The 18,723-nt window shown below is 39.5% G+C and overlaps 1 protein-coding gene across 1 annotated transcript in view; it reads left to right on the forward strand.

Moving 5' to 3' along the window:
- The window catches only part of MCF2 (MCF.2 cell line derived transforming sequence), a 55,892-nt gene extending 37,353 nt beyond the window's left edge, over positions 1–18,539 (forward strand). The window contains exons 18-26 of the mRNA XM_027092451.1: positions 508–600; positions 1,361–1,486; positions 2,131–2,352; positions 8,993–9,085; positions 10,556–10,634; positions 11,193–11,253; positions 14,157–14,266; positions 15,834–15,943; positions 17,784–18,539. Coding sequence (XP_026948252.1) covers positions 508–600; positions 1,361–1,486; positions 2,131–2,352; positions 8,993–9,085; positions 10,556–10,634; positions 11,193–11,253; positions 14,157–14,266; positions 15,834–15,943; positions 17,784–17,816 — 927 coding nt within the window. The 3' untranslated portion in view covers positions 17,817–18,539. The remainder of the gene's footprint in view (positions 1–507; positions 601–1,360; positions 1,487–2,130; positions 2,353–8,992; positions 9,086–10,555; positions 10,635–11,192; positions 11,254–14,156; positions 14,267–15,833; positions 15,944–17,783) is intronic.
- Positions 18,540–18,723: the final 184 nt, after the last annotated feature.

Below are 18,723 nucleotides of genomic sequence, written 5' to 3' on the forward strand. Positions count from 1 at the left end.
TTTTTTTTTTTTTTTTTTTTTTTGCGGTACGCGGGCCTCTCACTGCTATGGCCTCTCCCGTTGCGGAGCACAGGCTCCGGACGCGCAGGCTCAGCGGCCATGGCTCACGGGCCCAGCCGCTCTGCGGCATGTGGGATCTTCCCAGACCGGGGCGCGAACCCGCGTCCCCTGCATCGGCAGGTGGACTCTCAACCACTGCGCCACCAGGGAAGCCCTGCTTTCTTACTTTTTAAGCATTCTACATCATTGTGAATTTATATATAAAAACTTTTTAGTCTTTGAAATTTGGGGATTTTCTACCTCTCCGACCCTTGAAATAAAGTTTACTGTAGTGTTTTAGACATACTGCCTCTTACAATTTCCATACCATATATAACAGCAATTTTTCTGGTAACTTTTCCTTGAGATGTAAGAAACATGCGTGCATTGGGTCTAATCAATGAACATTTGACATTTTCATAGGTAAATGCCAATTTAAATTTATTGATCATTGTATTTTAATGACAGGAATGTCAAAGAAAATTGAAACACAGACTTGGTCTAGATTCCTATTTACTGAAACCAGTGCAACGGATTACTAAATATCAGTTACTGTTGAAGGTAATTGCATGAAACATTTGTTTCTTTCTTTACTTACTTCTTTGGGTCAAATGTGGCAAAGCCATTAAAACGGAAGCAGCTGACTAGTAAGCACTAGAAATAGGTAGGCTTCCTGACTGGGACAGCTGGATTTAGCAGTTGAATCAATGCTTCTAGCTATTTAATCGTCCATACAAGGTACACTGATATATGGATAACCCTGACTGCAGAACTTTCACTGTTGTTAAGCAGCACTAAACAAATATAGTTTTGAGACTGTATTTCCTATAGTTTTGAGACTGTATTTCCTATGGGCCTTCTCAATGAAAAATGAAGACGGCACACCTCTGAGTCATGTGAAAGGATTCCAAAAATGTCACGTTAAGTATAAATACAACACAGCCTGTTTTAAAATGTCTTTTTACAACGTTCTATGGTATATGCATAATGAATAAAATGAATTGCTGTAAGTGGAGGACCAAAAAATGTGTAATTGCTTTAAAAACAGATCTCTAGCGTGTCCTAATACCTATAGTTCTCCAGCTCCAGAAGCATTGAATGCCCTTTGCTTTCTACTGTTTAGTCACTATTCCATTTCTTCCCCGGTTTTGACATTGTTATTAAATATAGTATTAATGTGACAAATAGCATATGAAAGAAATTACTCGAAAAACTGCCATTATCTTTGGATTCCTCCTCGAAAGCGTGTTAGCCAAAAATGTATTCATTTTCTCCAGTTATTAATATCAGCCTAATATTAATTCTTGACTTCTAATTACAGGAGCTATTAAAATATAGCAAAGACTGCGAAGGATCTGTGCAATTAAAGGAGGCACTTGACATGATACTGGATTTACTGAAGTCAGTTAATGACTCAATGCATCAGATTGCAATAAATGGCTATATCGTAAGTAGATCATAATGATTGTTGCAGGGTAAGCATGTTAACATCTCTTTCTTCCTCTCCTGGAATCAACTGAGAAATAAGACGTAAGAGGCAGACAAATGAAGGATCCGAATGTCAGCATTATTACTTATGATGCTAAGTGGAAAATTGGCTTCAGATCAGCAGCCAGATGGATTTACGACATTCCCCTTGTCCCTAACAAGGCCTACCCCCAAGTGCAGACCTTGGGAGATCCCGCTTGCTGGAATGTTTGGGTCTATTCTAAGGAGGCATATGGTCCCAGAATTGCTCTTTGCCTCAGTCCAGGATAGAGATGGAAGAAAGAGATCAAATCTTTAGAGTTAACTGCCCCCCGTGGGAAAACTTGGACTGGGAGAGGTCATTTACCGATTAGGATTGAGGAAGTAATGGAAACATGAAGCCAGGGAAAAGGAGGCTTCTTCTATCTCCTGGTCCCACAGTCATTTTGTAACTGGGTGACACATGGCATGTTTTCCTGTGAAAAGTTATGATGAATGAAACTTTAAAAACTATAAATATACGCTTCAGGGTTTTAGTAACTCAATCTAAACACTGTAATATTGATGTCAGAGATCTGAATGTTGCTCTGCCTTGTACTAATGAGTTTGGGTTTTCCATTCCAGGGAAACTTAAATGAGCTGGGCAAGATGATAACGCAGGGTGCATTCAGCGTTTGGATTGGGCACAAGAAAGGTGCTACAAAGATGAAGGATTTTGCTAGATTCAAGCCGATGCAGCGGCACCTTTTCTTGTACGAAAAAGCCATTGTTTTTTGCAAAAGGCGTGTTGAAAGCAGAGAAGGCTCTGATCGATACCCGTCGTACAGTTTTAAGCACTGTTTGAAAGTAAGACTGTTTGAATTGTGTAATGTAATAGTCTTTCATGTATACATATACTGTATTCCAGTTTGTACACTTTTTCAGCTCAGATGACTGGGCTGAAAAAGTATATATACTCTTATACTTTAGTTGCACATCTTTTTTTAAAAGAAAATCTTTTTTTTTTAAATTGAGGTATAACTGACATATAACATCACATTAGTTTCAGGTGTACAGTGTAATGATTCAATATTTGTATATGTTGTGAAATGATCACCACAAGTAACATCCATCACCACACATAGTTACAAACCTTTTTTTCTTGTGATGGGAACTTTTAAGATCTAATCTGTTAGCAAGTTTCAAATATGAAGTACAGTATTATTAACCGTGGTACCCATAGCCACCATGCTGTGCATTACAGCCCTAGGACTTATTTATTTTATAACGGGAAGTTTGTACCCTTTGACTCCCCCTTCACCACCCATTTCGCACGCTCCCACCCATGGAACCTTAAGTAGAAATCTTAGAGAGAAGTCAGGTGAAGCAGAACTTTTCTACCTGAAATGAGAGCCACGGAGGACAGACCGTGGCCTCCTTCCTTTCCTCTCTCACTTCAGTCCCAGGCAGTCCCCAAGGGGGCGCCCTAGACTCCTGCACGGCACAGTTTGAAATTGTGGGCAGTGACACAGGCTCCCCCATTAGCACTCTCTTACCAATGGCACCAGGTGGAGTTCTTGGTCTTGGTAGCAAGGAGCTTTTCTCATACGGGAGAGTCAAGGAGGAAAGAGTTTCTTCCTTTTTTTCCGTGTGATTTAAAAATGGATCACTTTTATGGTTAGCACATTCCCATTGTATCCCTCCTCCATCCCCTCCCTTCCTGGGTGTGCAAAGCCACCTACCGCTGAATCCTGCCCACACCTGTCCTGTCCGATCCTTAGAAATTACTTTCTTCTCTCCCATAACCCAAACTGCCATTGTGTCCTAATGTTAGTTTGGTATTAAAATGAGAGCAGTATTGTTTGAGGAAGTTACTGGCAATCCAGTGACACTCCCAGCTGGTTTTGACATTTGACAAGAGGAGCCTCCAATCCACATGAGTCTGTAATTGGCAAATTTGATTTTTTTCACACCTAATTAATTTTATCTTTCAAGTTCTACATTGTAAAAGCGGTATGGCATTTGCTGAAGAAAATTTGGAAAATGGAGAAAATTATGACCCTCGACTCTCCACCCACTGTTTCTTGGTTGTTAGCATGTTGAGAATTGATGCGATGTCCAGCAGTGGTAATGGAGAGGACGTGCCATGTGTCCTGAGCCAGGCCCGAGGGCTTTGTGTCAGGAGGCCACCGGAGAAGCAGGCCCTGCTTTTGATTCTTCCCAGAGGCCAACGACTCCATGCTGTTCCTAATGGGGTTCCTGCCCAGGGTTAGGTCTCTGACTTCTTCCTACTGTCTACTTTCCCTGCTTCACTTCTGAACCCACAGCAGTGACTGTTCAAAAACCTCACTGTTTTCATAACAAATGCCCAGTTGCTCCTTTCAAATAATTAATTAATTAATTAATTTTTGGCTGCGTTGGGTCTTCATTGCTGCGTGCGGGCTTTCTCTAGTTGCGGCGAGCGGCGGCTACTTTTCATTGCGGTGCGTGGGCTTCTCATTGCGGTGGCTTCTCCTGTCGCGGAGCACGGGCTTTAGGCATGTGGGCTTCAGTAGTTGTGGCATGCGGGCTCAGTAGTTGTGGCTCGTGGGCTCTAGAGCGCAGGCTCAGTAGTTGTGGCGCACGGGCTTAGTTGCTCCGCGGCATGTGGGATCTTCTGGGACCAGGGTGCGAACCCGTGTCCCCTGCATTGGCAGGCAGATTCTTGACCACTGCGCCACCAAGGAAGTCTCCCAGTTGCTCCTTTGATATTCGCCCACCTCTAAGCCCCCAAAATTTCCAAGGGTCTTTTATGTCTCTAATAAACATCTGTCGAGAAGCAAGAATTTGTAATTGACCTCAGACAGGGTTCAGATGTCTTGCTGTCTGTATATTTATTCCAGAGGAGGGTACTTTATCTTCATAGCCACGTTGAACCCAAATCCATTTGGTTCACTTTTTTTTTTTAATTTTTAAATTTAATTTAACTTATTCTGTTATACAGCAGGTTCTTATAGTTATCCATTTTATACATATTAGTGTATACATGTCAATCCCAATCTCCCAATTCATCATACCACCCCCCTGCCCCCGCCACTTTCCCCCCTTGGTCCCCATACGTTTGTTCTCTACATGTGTCCCAATTTCTGCCCTCCAAACCGGTTCATCTGTACCATTTTTCTAGGTTCCACATATATGCGTTAATATACGATATTTGTTTTTCTCTTTCTGTCTTACTTCACTCTGTATGGCAGTCTCTAGATACACCCACGTCTCAACAAATGACCCAATTTCGTTCCTTTTTATGGCTGAGTAATATTCCATTGTATATATGTACCACATCTTCTTTATCCATTCGTCTGTCGATGGGCATTTAGGTGTGACCTAGTTACTACCTAATATACTATTTCTGGCTTGTATCTATTTTTCTTTTTTTACCTTTAATTTGTCACAATGATGGGCACACCAACAGAGTGTTTCTAAAGTACATCACAGTAAGGACAGACTGGTATGAGGTAACCAATTTGTGAGATTTCGAACTACAGTGGCTACTGTGGAAACAGAGGGTGGGATAGATGCAAGAAACACTTCCATGGCAGGTAAACAGGCAGGCTTACTGACTTACTAGATACTGAAAATAAATAATACCTGACATTTGAAGGAAAAAAATCAGCCTGATTTTTCTTTGATTCCCCAATAATGCCTAGTGTCCTTAATAAAAGAGATTAGTCAGTGATGCCTGCAAGGATTTAGACCAGGATTACTAGGAAAATGGTGATGTCGCTGACAGAGAAAGATGGAAATTAGGCTATCTCTTATAAGCCTCACCATGCTTTCTTCCTCTTGCTTATATGAGATTCCAGGATTGAATAATTACTAGTAGGACTAGTCAGTGTGTTACCTAACAGTTTGGGTTCCTGGTTTCAGAATCTTCCCCTTGGTAGATACGATCAATGCAGATGCACTTTCAGGGGACTGTTGCCGTGAGTTCATCGTACCAAGCTGGAATCTCGTAGCCCCACAGCTGTACGTTGATTGTGTGCTATATTTTAAGTCGCCTGCTCCTGTGCAAAGGAAAGGCCCTAAAGTCACAGTTAGTCAAATGGAGACATTTGAGTTCTACAGATTCCTCAGTTCATGTGTTTATTATTATCATCTATGTTTTTAAGTTTAACAAACATACATGTAGTACTCACTGTTTGCTAGGAGCTGTTCTAAGTGTTTATGAATATCAGTGTTAATTCATTTAATCCACATAGCAACTTTATATGAAGTAGGAACTATTATTAACCCCATTTTGAGGATGAGAAAGCCAAGTGCCAGAGAGGTGAATAATTCATCCAACAGCATGGCTAGTAAGTGGTGCAGCACAGATTCAAACCCGGGCAGATGGCTTCGGTCTCCATGATTGTAACCACTGCGCCGTGCTGGCAGGCCTTGTTCTTGCTTGTTTATTCTTTCATTCCTTCATTCATTCCTTGTTATCATTCCCCACACTTCCTCTCCTCTCTACCCCTGTATTATTTGATGTACATCCTTCAGTTTGTGTGTTCTTTTTAAGTATACACTAATGTTCTGTGCCCATTTAGTTTTTTAAAAATTAATTAATTATTTTATTTTATTTATTTATTTTTGGCTGCATTGGGTCTTCATTGCTGCACACGGGCTCTCTCTAGTTGCGGCGAGCGGGGGCTGCTCTTCGTTGCGGTGCACAGGCTTCTCATTGCAGTGGCTTCTCTTGTTATGGAGCACAGGCTCTAGGCACACGGGCTTCAGTAGCTGTGGCTCGCGGGCTCTAGAGCGCAGGCTCAGTAGTTGTGGCACACGGGCTTAGTTGCTCCGCGGCATGTGGGATCTTCCCGGACCAAGGCTCAAACCCATGTCCCCTGCATCGGCAGGTGGACTCTCAACCACTGCGCCACCAGGGAAGCCCCCCATTTAGTTTTAATTTATATAAATAGTATTCTGTTATAATTCTCATCTTCTTTCTTTTTTTGATCCCAGAAACTATTTTCAAGATACAGTTATGTTACTGTTTTATACCCAATATCTTGTTTCTAACTGCTTCACGGCAGTTCAACCTAGCTACATTTTTTTGTTGGTGTTGTTATTGTGAATCAAGATCAGTTTTTTTTTTTTGGCTGTACCACGTGGCATGTGGGATCCTAGTTCCCTGATCAGGGATCAAACCCATGCCCCCTGCATTGGAAGTGCAGAGTGTTACCCACTGGACTGCCAGGGAAGTCCAAGATCAATTTTTTCATAATACTGACCCAAGAAGTAACTATTATATATCCCAGATACAGAAATAAAAGTCTTTTTTCTTCAGTTTTATAACATGGACTTTTCATTTAATATATCAAGTGCTTTCCCTCCCAATATTCAAGTAGTTTTTTTTTAATAGATATTTATTGGAGTATAATTGCTTCACAATACTGTGTTAGTTTCTGTTGTACAACAAAGTGAATCAGCCATATACATACATATGTCCCCATATCCCCTCCCTCTTGATCCTCCCTCCCACCCTCCCTATCCCACCTCTCTAGGTCATCGCAAAGCACCGAGCTGATCTGCCTAATAAAAGTCTTAAGATAGGTAGTTATTGGTTATAATCCCAGAGTTCTGACCCACTGGGTGACTTTTAACAAGGTAGTTGACATCTTCTCACTACTCTGAAGACAGAAAATTAGGTTAAAAATTGGGGCCCTGAGCACTTGATACAACAAGATGTCTTCAGATAAAATGCTTTAAAATAAAGAAAATATATTCATAGCTACCAGAAATCATCAGTGAAAATGTGAAGGGTGAGGCGGAGACCACAGTTAGGGTATAACTGTAGAATCAGCCTCGTTCTTTTATATATATTATTTATTATATAATATATCATATAACTATATTCATATAGTTAGAGCTTTAACTCTGCCTCTAGGTTCTAAAGGTAAGTTTTCATGGTATAGTAAATATTTAATAAGTAGAATAAAAACCTTTTGATAAAACCTTTATATTGTGTTATTTGAGTAAATATCTACAATCCATGTACAGTGGATCATTTGTAGTGAATTGTTTAGAACTAAGAACAGTGTTGTCTGATAGAGATCATGGTTAGGTTTCCAGAGTAACTCAAAAAAGCTCATTTACTCTATAATGCTGTGCTCTATGTATACAATGAAAAATGGCAAAACCATTGCTATTCAAATAAGGGAAAGTTGAGAAAGCAAACTCACACTTTTAAAAACTCATCATGTTATCTAAGCCTTTAGTGCATGCTATTTAATCCTTATATCAACTCTATGAAATAGGTACTCTTCCCACTTTATAGTTGAGGAAACTGAAATTCAGAAAGGTTAAGCAACTTGTACCAGCACACATAGCTAGCGCATGGGCCTTCCATCTTATCATGCTGTTAAAACAAAACCATGTATTGAAACAAAATCAATTTAAATAGAGATTGAATATGAGATTATTGTTTATCTTAAAACCTGATGTTTGAGCAAAAGTAGGTTAGTTAGAGTGGTTGAGTAGGAATGTAAAGATATTTTTGGATATTCTGAAAGTAACTTCTGAGTACATTCAGGGTAGATGTCACAGGCTCTTTCATTTCTAAGTATAATCCTTTTTCTTTTCCTTGATATGGGGATCTCACTAGCACTACTTTAAATGCTTATCAGCTCTAATTAGGGTCATTTGGGAGGCATGTAAATGGAACAGAGAGTGAGATATTCCTTTAGTTAATTAGGAAATGATTGAAAGGAAAGAGAAGGCAGAAGGAAACTAAAAGAGAATGTGTGTACAAGGGAGTGAAGTTGCTCAAAATGAAATTAACCAAGCTACTAGCAGCACAGGATGAAAGAAAATGGAAGAGTTTGTGCTTTGCACAATCATATGAAAGAGAATAAAAACTATGGTAGGGAAGGGATATTGCATACCTAATTTCCACTGGCTACAAGAAGACATCACTGTCCCATGACAGGTTGTTTCCTAGAGAGGCCAAGAGCTTGGTGGAAATAGAGGGGATTTCTGTGTACCTGGTTGGTTCTCCCCTGACCCATAAATTGGATGTCTATAACTTGTAGGGCTTCTATAGACATACGTAGTAATTTGTGAGATTAACTTATCTGGCATAAAGTTATTAAAAAGAACCATTTAAATTAATTTTGGATGACCTTTTCCACAATGTTCAATTAGTTTTACTTCTGTGTTTGACACAATAATTTGTTTTTATACTGTACAGTTAATTTATAATGGAATTCAATCTTACATGGACTACTTGGATGCTCAGATTTGAAACATTTGTTTCACTCACTGGAATGGAGCATGTAGTCTGTACTATATAAGTGCATAGTTTAATGAAAGTGTATAAACACTCAGGTCTCTGATTGTATTTATCATTTCATATTCTTTGATTATAAAACATATATTTTGCAGAAGTGAGAAATTCTGTTTCATTTAGAATATGATGGGGGTAGATTTAATGTAATTTCATTTTCCTAATAAAATGCTCATGAAAATGGTGACTCATTTATTGTAGATGGATGAAGTTGGAATCACTGAATATGTAAAAGGAGACGACCGCAAGTTTGAAATCTGGTATGCTGGGAAGGAAGAAGTTTATATTGTCCAGGTTGGTCACTTAAGAATTGTTCTAGAAACCATAACCTGCCTTAAGATACAAAAGTCTGCATTTACAAACAAAAATAATTTTGGTTACATTACAAAAGTTCTCAGTCCTTTCCTGTAAGTTACCTAAATATTATTTGATTATTATTCTTTGTGATGCAATTAAACATTTTCTCAGTTACCAAGTTTTCTTTTTTTCTTTTATTGAAGTATAGTTGCTGTATAATATTATATTTTACAGGTGTACAATACAGTGAGTCACAAGTTTTAAAGGTTATACTCCATTTATAGTTATTGTAAAATATTGGCTATATTCCCTGTGCTGTACAATATATCCTTGTAGCTCATTTTGTACCTAATAGTTTGTACCTATTAATCCCCTACTGCCATATTGCCCCTTCCCCCTTCCCTCTCCCCACTGGTAACCACTAGTTTGTTCTCTGTATCTGTGAGTCTGCTTCTTTTTTGTTATATTCACTAGTTTGTTTATTTTTTAGATTCCATATATAATCTCTAGGTCCATCCGTGTTGCTGCAAATGGCATTATTTCATACTTTTTTATGGCTGAGTAGTATTCCATTGTATATATGTACCATATCTTCCAAATCCGTTCATCTGTCGATGGACACTTAGGTTACTTCCATGTCTTGGCAGAAGTTTTCTTCAACTTGAGATATGTCTGTGATGCTTTCTATGGCTTTAAGTTTTCACCACGACACCAGGAGACTTATCAACAAGAGCTGATAGCCAAGAGCTTGGCCGGTGCTTCTCTGTCCCCATCAAGTCTCTTGAGTTACAGATTTATAACAGTTCTGAGTTCCTCTTGTGCTCAGCATTCAGAGAGGACCTGATTACGAGACAGGGCGATGTGATGATTCAGATCGGATTGTTTTTTCTAAAGAATGTGGTTAAAGTCCTGGCCAGACATGCTGTAAGCTTCAACCTGTCTCACGGAAGAAGAGAGGAATTAGAACATTTCAAGAGATTATTGTCATTTCAAAGAGTCTTTTTTTTTTGGCCGCACCACATGGCTTTCAGGATCTTAGTTCCCTGACCAGGGATCGAACCCCGGCCCTCGGCTGTGAAAGCACCGAGTCCTAACCACTGGACTGCCAGGGAAGTCCCTACAATAGATTGTCTTTTCAGAAACAGTAGAACTTGTTTTGTTTTACCAAAATTAAACATAAAAACATTTATATATTTAAAAGAAAAAATAAGTGAGATTTATATTTCACGCTTCTCTGAGCATTATTATTGAAGGCCAATTTCGAAATGCTTTGGGCTGTTATTTCATCTAATCCGATGGCTACTTATTTGCTTCTTAGAAGTTTTAAGAATCAAAATGTTAGAGTTGGATTATGGTGGTTCAGGATGTAAATCGTGTTTGATATACTTAGTGACATTTGTTTTATTATTAAAGCATCGTTCTAAAAAGGAAACATGTCCTCTCCTCCCCTGCTTTTTAAATCTTTAGGCTTCAAATGTAGATGTGAAGATGATGTGGTTAAAAGAAATCAGAAGTATTTTGTTGAAGCAACAGGAACTTATGACAGGTAAGTTCACGCATTCTCCAGAACAAGAAGTACAAGAACGGCTCAGTGACTCAGATTCTGTGATAATTTTTACAGGGAATGGGGCTGATATTTACTTTCTACTATTTATAATGAAATGGTTTGCTCAACTCATTAGTAGGAGATCAAGATGCAGGAGGCTGTTTAAACTATTTCGGAGAATGAATTTTACAATGGAAGATGAGCTCTAGTGCCTGAGAAGCAGTGGTGCAGTGATAGAGCAATCTGAATGTGTTAATTCTAAATGCTTCCCATGAGGCAACTCTGCTTAGGACCTCAGTAATCAGTGCTTGGTAATGTTGGCCTGGGGGTGGTGCTAGTTATAAACTTGAATTTCTTGAATAAAATATTACATGGTTCGACCCTTTTCTATATTCCAAATTCAGACTGGCCTTCCCTCTGGCTGTTTCAAGTCTGTGAAGGTGAACTCAAATGGGATTGGGGTGTGTGTGTGTGCATATGTGAAGGTCATTGGTCCTCAAGGAAGTAAGAAGTGTGGCTTCCGAACAATGCTTATATAATCTTTGTTTTATTTCACAGTTAAAAAACAAGAACAACATAATCAGTTAACAGAACAGAATCTTTCTTCTCAGCGGAATGAGTAAGTGATTATACTTTAAGAAATACCACTCTCCAATCTTCTGTTTTCCGTATATAACATGAAACAATGTAATTAAACTATCAGACAAAAATTACCTGGCCTTTTAGCAATAACTCATCAAATTCTATAAACATTTTCTCAGTTCTGCTCTTGGACTTGCAGCCTGATAGTCCTTAGTAGTTATCCCACTGTTCCCCTGATGTTGAAAAGAATATAAGGAAGTGCCTTTGTTCAGGGAAACATCTTGACCCGTGGATGGCGGCAAGAAAGAAGAAATTAACACATCCCCTCCCCCAGGAGATGTTTTGCAAGACTGATGGCCCTTTTTACTTTACTTCCTCCCCGCCTCTCACTATTATGCCTTTTTACTTTATTTCCCTCTCGGATTCTATAAAAGAAACTGGCATCCAGACCCTGATAAGATGGTTATTTTGAGACATTAGTCTGCCATCTTCTCGGTCTGCCAGCTTTCCAAATAAAGTCGTATTCCTTGCCTCAAAAAAAAAAAAAATAGTCTGGGCTAATTTTTAAACACGATTATAAGTGCTTTGTTCTCAGTATACCCTGGGGGGAGTTGCATGTAGGCTGCTGGCAAAAGCGGCTACACTCATGGCTTTCTCTTCAAAGTATTTCTGGGCACCTTCAATCTGATTGGAGAAGGAGAGGTATAAGAATGATGAAGTACTGGCAGCTAATACTGGCCTGCAGCTTTGTGGTCTCTTGATGGAGACCACTTGCTGGTGACTTGGCCTCTCTGTGTAGCTAGAGAGGAGGTCTGGATCCCCGGGGCGGAGGCTGTGGGGCGGGGGCTGTGCCTGGACACAACCACAACGTCTTTGAGGAAGGCAGCTATCCTCAATGATAGCTTTGCTGCTGGTTTAGAGATGTGGCCATTGTATTCCACCTCTAGGAATCTTAAAAGGTGGAGTTTCCGTACAACATTTACATATATGCAGAAAGAATCCTCACGGTGATTCCAAAGCCTTGGCACACAAATTCACCACACAGCATCTGCATGATGTAGGGATCATTGAAGGACTTATTAAAAGTACTCTTTTTCAATGGTACAAATGAACTTATTTACAAAACAGAAATAGAGTCACAGATGTAGAAAATAAACTTACTGTTACGGGGTCGGGGGGAGGTGAGGGAGGGATAAATTGGGGGATTGGGACTGACATATACATACGACTATAGATAAAATAGATAACTAATAAGGACCTACTGCACAGGGAGCTCTACTCAATACTATCTAATTACCTATCTGGGAAAAGAGCCTAAAAAAGAGTGGATGTATGTATATGTATGACTGATTCACTGTGCTGTACAGCAGAAACTAATACAACATTGTGAATCAACTGTACTCCAATAAAAATAAAAATACTCTTTTTCTCTGTTGCACATCATCTTTCACAGGTAGCTAAGATCTGGTGCAAAGTATGTTGATTCATCTGAGGCTTTAGGAGAACCATTTTAGTTTATTTTTTATTTATTTATTTTTGGCTGCATTGGGTCTTTGTTGCTGCGGACAGGCTTTCTGTAGTTGTGGCGAGCGGGGGCTACTGTTCGTTGCAGTGCGCGGGCTTCTCATTGCGGTGGCTTCTCTTGTTGCAGAGCACGGGCTCTAGGAGCACAGGCTTCGGTAGTTGTGGCACACGGGCTTAGTTGCTCCACGGCATGTGAGATCTTCCTGGACCAGGCCTCGAACCTGTGTCCCCTGCATTGGCAGGTGGATTCTTAACCACTGCGCCACCAGGGGAGCCGCAGGAGAACTATTTTAAAATCACGGTGGAAGTCTTTATTTTCCACGGTTCACAATACTCAGTGTTTTATCATGTATTCTGGAAGTAAAGTCTTTAGATTTCATGGAGCAATTGACTCTATAGTAGCTGATACAACTCAACAGTATTAATCAGATTGAGGTTTCATTGTCATTCATATACACTTTGCCTAATTCATTGAAGTTAAAAGTTCATAGAACAATAGGGTTTTTTTTGTTGTTTATATTTTTCCAACTTACTGAGTTATAGTTGACAATTAAAATTATATACGTTTAAAGAGTACAATTTGATACCATATGCTAACGCATATATATGGAATCTAAAAAAACAAAAAAGGTTCTGAAGAACCTAGGGGCAGGACAGGAATAAAGATGCAGACGTAGAGAGTGGACCTGAGGACGTGGGGAGGGGGAAGGGTAAGCTGGGACGAAGTGAGAGAGTGGCATGGACATATATACACTACCAAACGTAAAATAGATAGCTAGTGGGAAGCAGCCACATAGCACAGGGAGATCAGCTCTGTGCTTTGTGACCACCTAGAGGGGTGGGATAGGGAGGGTGGGAGGGAGATGCAAGAGGGAGGAAATATGGGGATATATGTATATGTATGGCTGATTTCACTTTGTTATAAAGCAGAAACTAACACACCATTGTAAAGCAATTATACTCCAATAAAGATATTTTTAAAAAAGAGTAAAATTTGATGATTTGACATACATATACACTGTGAAATAATCAACACAATCAAGCTAATTGACATATCCATCACCTCACATAGTTATCCTTTTTTGTGTCTGTGGTGAGAACATTTAGCATTTACCTCTTAGCAAATTTTGGGTATACAATATAATATGAAACAGGGATTTTAAACAATATACCTGCCTTGGGTCCAGAAAGGAGCCTTTTCTTTCCATGCTGGCTTGGATCCCAGGATTAAAGCTTTTGTATATTATGAGCTGTTATCACGCAGACTTAAATAAGGGGGAAAATCAGCTCTGTTTGAGTGGATTCTTAGACTATGTTCTTAACACATGGTATTAGTAGAAGAAATACCATTTAAAATTTCTTATTACTCTTAAACTGAAAAAAAGCTTACCAGTTTTTACATATTTACTATTTCAGAAGGCAACAGGGAGCTTTTATAGGTGCTGAGGAAACTGACTTGGAGCACACCAGCGCTATGGTGGAAGTCGGTGAGGCCATCGCGTCAGTTCGGGCAGAAGCAAATACAGGTATGTGTAATGCTCATCCGAAGGCAGAACTCATGGCTGTGCAAATTGTTTCCTCCCGTGGTTAACTTGAGAAATCTACCCATCTATTCACTTTATATGGAGAAAACAAAGTTAACCCATTTTTTAGAAGACTCTTCTGTCTTGTGTATATGCAAGATACTCGGCTGAGCAGAGGTTGTCAAAGTGTGGTCCGTGGACCAGTAGCATCAGCATCACCTGGAAACTTGTTAAGAAGGCAAATGCTCTGGCTCCATCCCAGACCTTCTGAATCAAAAACTCTGGGAGTGAGACCCAGCCAGCTGTAATGTAACAAGTTCTTCATGTGATTCTTTCTGGAACCTTCTCAAGTTTGGGAGCCCCTCCTACACAGGATACAGAGGTGAATAAAACACATCCTGCATCAAGGGATGCACACTTGCTTGACTCACTGTAAGTTTAATGAATAGAGAAGAGTCATTTACAGCTCAGGAATATTTCTTTTTATTTTGCAAATTGGGTCATTTAAAGGGATTTAAAACAATTTGTTTAATTTAACAAACATAACAGCCTGTGTGCCAGGAACTGTGCAGTACTCTGGGCATACAGGCTAACTGAGATACACTCAGCTGCCATCCCCACGAAGCTAGGAGAGTAGAAAGATAAAGCAATGAAAATTCAATTTGATAGTGTGATAACAGGGAAGGCGCTTCCGAAGCACCTGCAAGGGTCACCTCAACAACTCTGGGATCAACAGCATAGACTTCCCTGAGGAAATGCCTAACGGGGTGCCTGATACTCAGTGCTTAAATATGATGTTCCTTAATCTGGAAGACTTCTCTACTAGCTGAGGAGAAACAAGGAACAACAACCTTGCTCAGCTTCAGTTCTCCATTTACGTGTCACTTCCCTCAGGTCATCTATACTGTGGCCCCCTGAGCCATCAGGAGGGAGCCTAGTACCACTGCCTTCATTTGACAGATGAGGAAACCAAGTCAGAGAAAGTTAACATGACTCTTCCAAGGTTACATGAATAGTTTAGTGTGGCCAAGATGAAATGCTGTCATTTCTCTGCCTATATCAGATTGCTTCATCCATACCAGTTCAATGCATTTTATTAATTAAGCATCTCTTGCAGGCAGGTTCTTATGAGACACACAATGTGTAACACATGGTTCCTGCCTAATAAAAGAGATACGACAAGTCCGAAATAACAATATTACCAGGTAGAATGTTATAAGTGCTATTTAAGTGGGACCAAGAAGAATGCTATAGAAAGAATTTTTGGAAGAGATGATTTTCTATAAGAAGGGATAAATGTTCTCTGGAATGTTATTTAACTTATTATTATCTGTAATAACTCCCACCCCCCCCCAACAGGAAACTATCCTAAAAAGTAAAAGAAGTGTAGATATTCTAGGCCCTTTCTGAAATATCAGAAATTCTAAACTAGTACAACCTCATTGGAGGTTTTATTACAAAAGATACTATTCTTGGACCATTGAAGGGTATGGCCTTGATTATTACACTTCATTTTACTTCTCTCCTTGTGGTGGACCAGTAACTGCCACCCTCCATGTTTTTCTTACAGTTTGGACTGAGATGTCGTCACCTTCAGAAATCTCTGTTGAGCCTGAGGAATGGCCCAGTAACTATTTCTACTCTTCTTATGATGACAATGAAGAAGAAAGGCCTCTAATGGTTAGTAATGACATATTAAGATAAATAAAAACCCTTCAAGCAATTTTATTGATGAAATAGGTGAGGCACATGGGGCAATCCTTTGTCAGTATCCTTGAGGTCATGAGGTCATTTCCACAGCCAAAAGATTTGAATCAAGTCTTACTGTGAACATTCAGTAAGCACCTTTATCTCTGTGAGAACTTGTTTGAGCTATACATGGAGCTCCTACTGAAGTTGATGAGATAGTCAATCATTCCAAGTCCCATATCGTGACCAATTTTATCTTTAATTGAGCTTCACCAGTCTGTTTTCAATCTGGGCATGTGAGATAAAATCAGAGCACAAAGGAGGTTCAGATATACTTAGAAATCAGTTTAGATTCCAGATTAGAAAGTATAGGAAATAAACATTACACATTAAAAACTATTTAATACCATCTGGGGAATATATTTTAGTGGGCTGTCAAAAAACATGCTAAGGCTACAGATCTCAGCATATCACAGCAAGAGGGCACCCCATGAAAGTAAAGGTTGCTTTAGGGTAGAAGGAAGTGTTTTATAGAAGAACTAGTTTGCAGTGTTGTTAGGACCCTGGTGGATTATTAGAGGGGAGTTAGGACTGTTTAGGAACGGTGCTTTGTAGTGGCCTGTTCCTTGGTGCTTTGCAGAGGAATAAATCCAGTTTGGCAGTTCTGGTGTTGGGGTGAGGGAGTAATGGCATGGAGAATCCCAAAGGTGCATCGACGCTGGAATGCTTTCTTTTAAAAAGCAACAGAATATTCTTTCCACTAATAAGACAGTGACCATAATTCGTATTTGTATGGTCGTTTACAGTTTTCAAAGTGATTTCACACTGAATATTCATAGTCTTAGTGAGGCTTTATTCCCTCTGAGCCGAAGCTCAGAGCTGGTAAGAGGTTTGTCCAGCGTTCGTTGTCTAGACTGGCAGTGCTCAAACGTTTTAATGAATTTACATTTTTGAAACCAAAAAAATCTAGTGAGAAGAGTGGCATTTGAAATATTTTTGCAGCCTACAAAATAAAAAGTAAATAAGGGACTTCCCTGGCGGTCCGGTGGTTAGGACTCTGCGCTTCCAGTGCAGGGGGCATGGGTTCGACCCCTGGTCAGGGAAGTGGTATCCCGCAAGCTGCACAGTGCAACCAATAAAAAAAATAATAATAAATGAAATATTTTTGCAAATTTCTTTAACATCTGGCTTCAGAAAAGACAGCTGGATTCTCATATTTGCGTTTGCCATCTGAACAACGACCCCTCCTGTCCTCAGACTTGTGAGAGGATGAGAGTGAAAAAGGCAAATAATATATTTAGCTTTGACCCTTGCAGACCCTTGGAACTCCCAACGGTCAGCCTCCCAAACTTTGAGAATTGCTGATTTAGATGAATAAATAAAAAGAACTTCATTTCCTGAAGTAACATTATCTGAGGACAGGAGGGGTCGTTGTTCAGATGTGAGCAGTAAGTCAGGGGAAGCCAGTTGGGATTTCAATGTTTGCTGTGAGTGATGCTCTATGAAGGGATTGTCAAGAAGCGAGAAAGCCTTCAGTAAGCATTTTTCCAGCTATGGTGTCAGAAAATAAAGCAAATATGCCAAATTGATTAATACTTTCATCATAGGGGATGGGAATGTAGAAAAACCTACTAGCTCTCCTCTCTTCTCCCAAGAATTCCCTGAGTTGTGCTACTAAGGAAAACATACAAGGGACAATATAGTGCATTCCATACCCCCTCAATTAAATAACCCCCAACCTAGAAAGCAAAACAGGTTGGAATGAGCTGATCTTTTAGCCTCGCTTTATCAAGTCAAAAACAAGAAATAATGGGTGCTGCTTCCCTTGTAGAGGCCGGTGTCGGAGATGGCTGTCCTATTTTAATGAAGCTACTCTGTTAAATGGCAAGTAGCTCTTTCCTGCCTGCTCCTCGGCCCATTTGATAAAAATACTGCTCAAAAGACGTTCAGCCCGAGTGATGCGGATAATGTTTTCAGGTTAATTCCTTTGGACGTGCAAAGAATCAACACCACTTAATTATTTCTTTCCTTTTATTTTAAAAAAGTTTTAATTATGGTACTCTTACTCTTTAAAATCATATATTCAATGTATAAGATACTGTGCTGGAAAAATTCTCATCTCAGAATACGTTTGGACTTGAAGATGACTATTTCTTCTCTGTCTACCTTGTAACCAAATGCAATCAGTGTGCCTTGGATTATTTAGCTTATTAATGAATCAAGTTAAAATTATAGCTGCAAAAAGATTAAGGCCAAGTAAAGCACAACATTATGGTTTAATATGCTTTTATCGGACTAAGCTTTTGTGCGCATTATTTTTACCTGTGCAAACCGATAACAAAGCAAGGAGTCCTTTTGGGGGCGTTAGTAAATCTTTGTTCAGGGCCATTGCCTTTTTTATGTGCCAAGATAATTATTTTTAATGAGAGTAGTTTACAAATAACAGTATTTAAAAATTATCTTCATGCTTGTTTTTTTTCTGGATTTATGTTTATTATTCATGTAACTTAAATCAGCTGTGCTCTGTTATTTTCTGTGTAGTTCATGCTGTAATGCTCTTTTTGCAAATAAAAATTAATTCTTCAGGTTAAATAAACACATGTCCTGCTTTTTTTTTTTTTTGCCATCACAAACTGCTCTGTGTTTGTTTGTTACTTCAAAGCCGCTGCAGCTAACCACATTTACCATTGACGTAAAGAATGAAGTCTGTACGTCACAGAACAGGCACTTACGCAAGTAGTTTTGCATTCAAATTTGTAATGTCACTTTTC

This window comes from Aethalodelphis obliquidens, unplaced genomic scaffold, assembly GCF_003676395.1.
Source record: "Aethalodelphis obliquidens isolate GAN/ISIS:26980383/991018 unplaced genomic scaffold, ASM367639v1 scaffold78, whole genome shotgun sequence".
NCBI classification, from domain to species: Eukaryota; Metazoa; Chordata; class Mammalia; order Artiodactyla; family Delphinidae; genus Aethalodelphis; species Aethalodelphis obliquidens.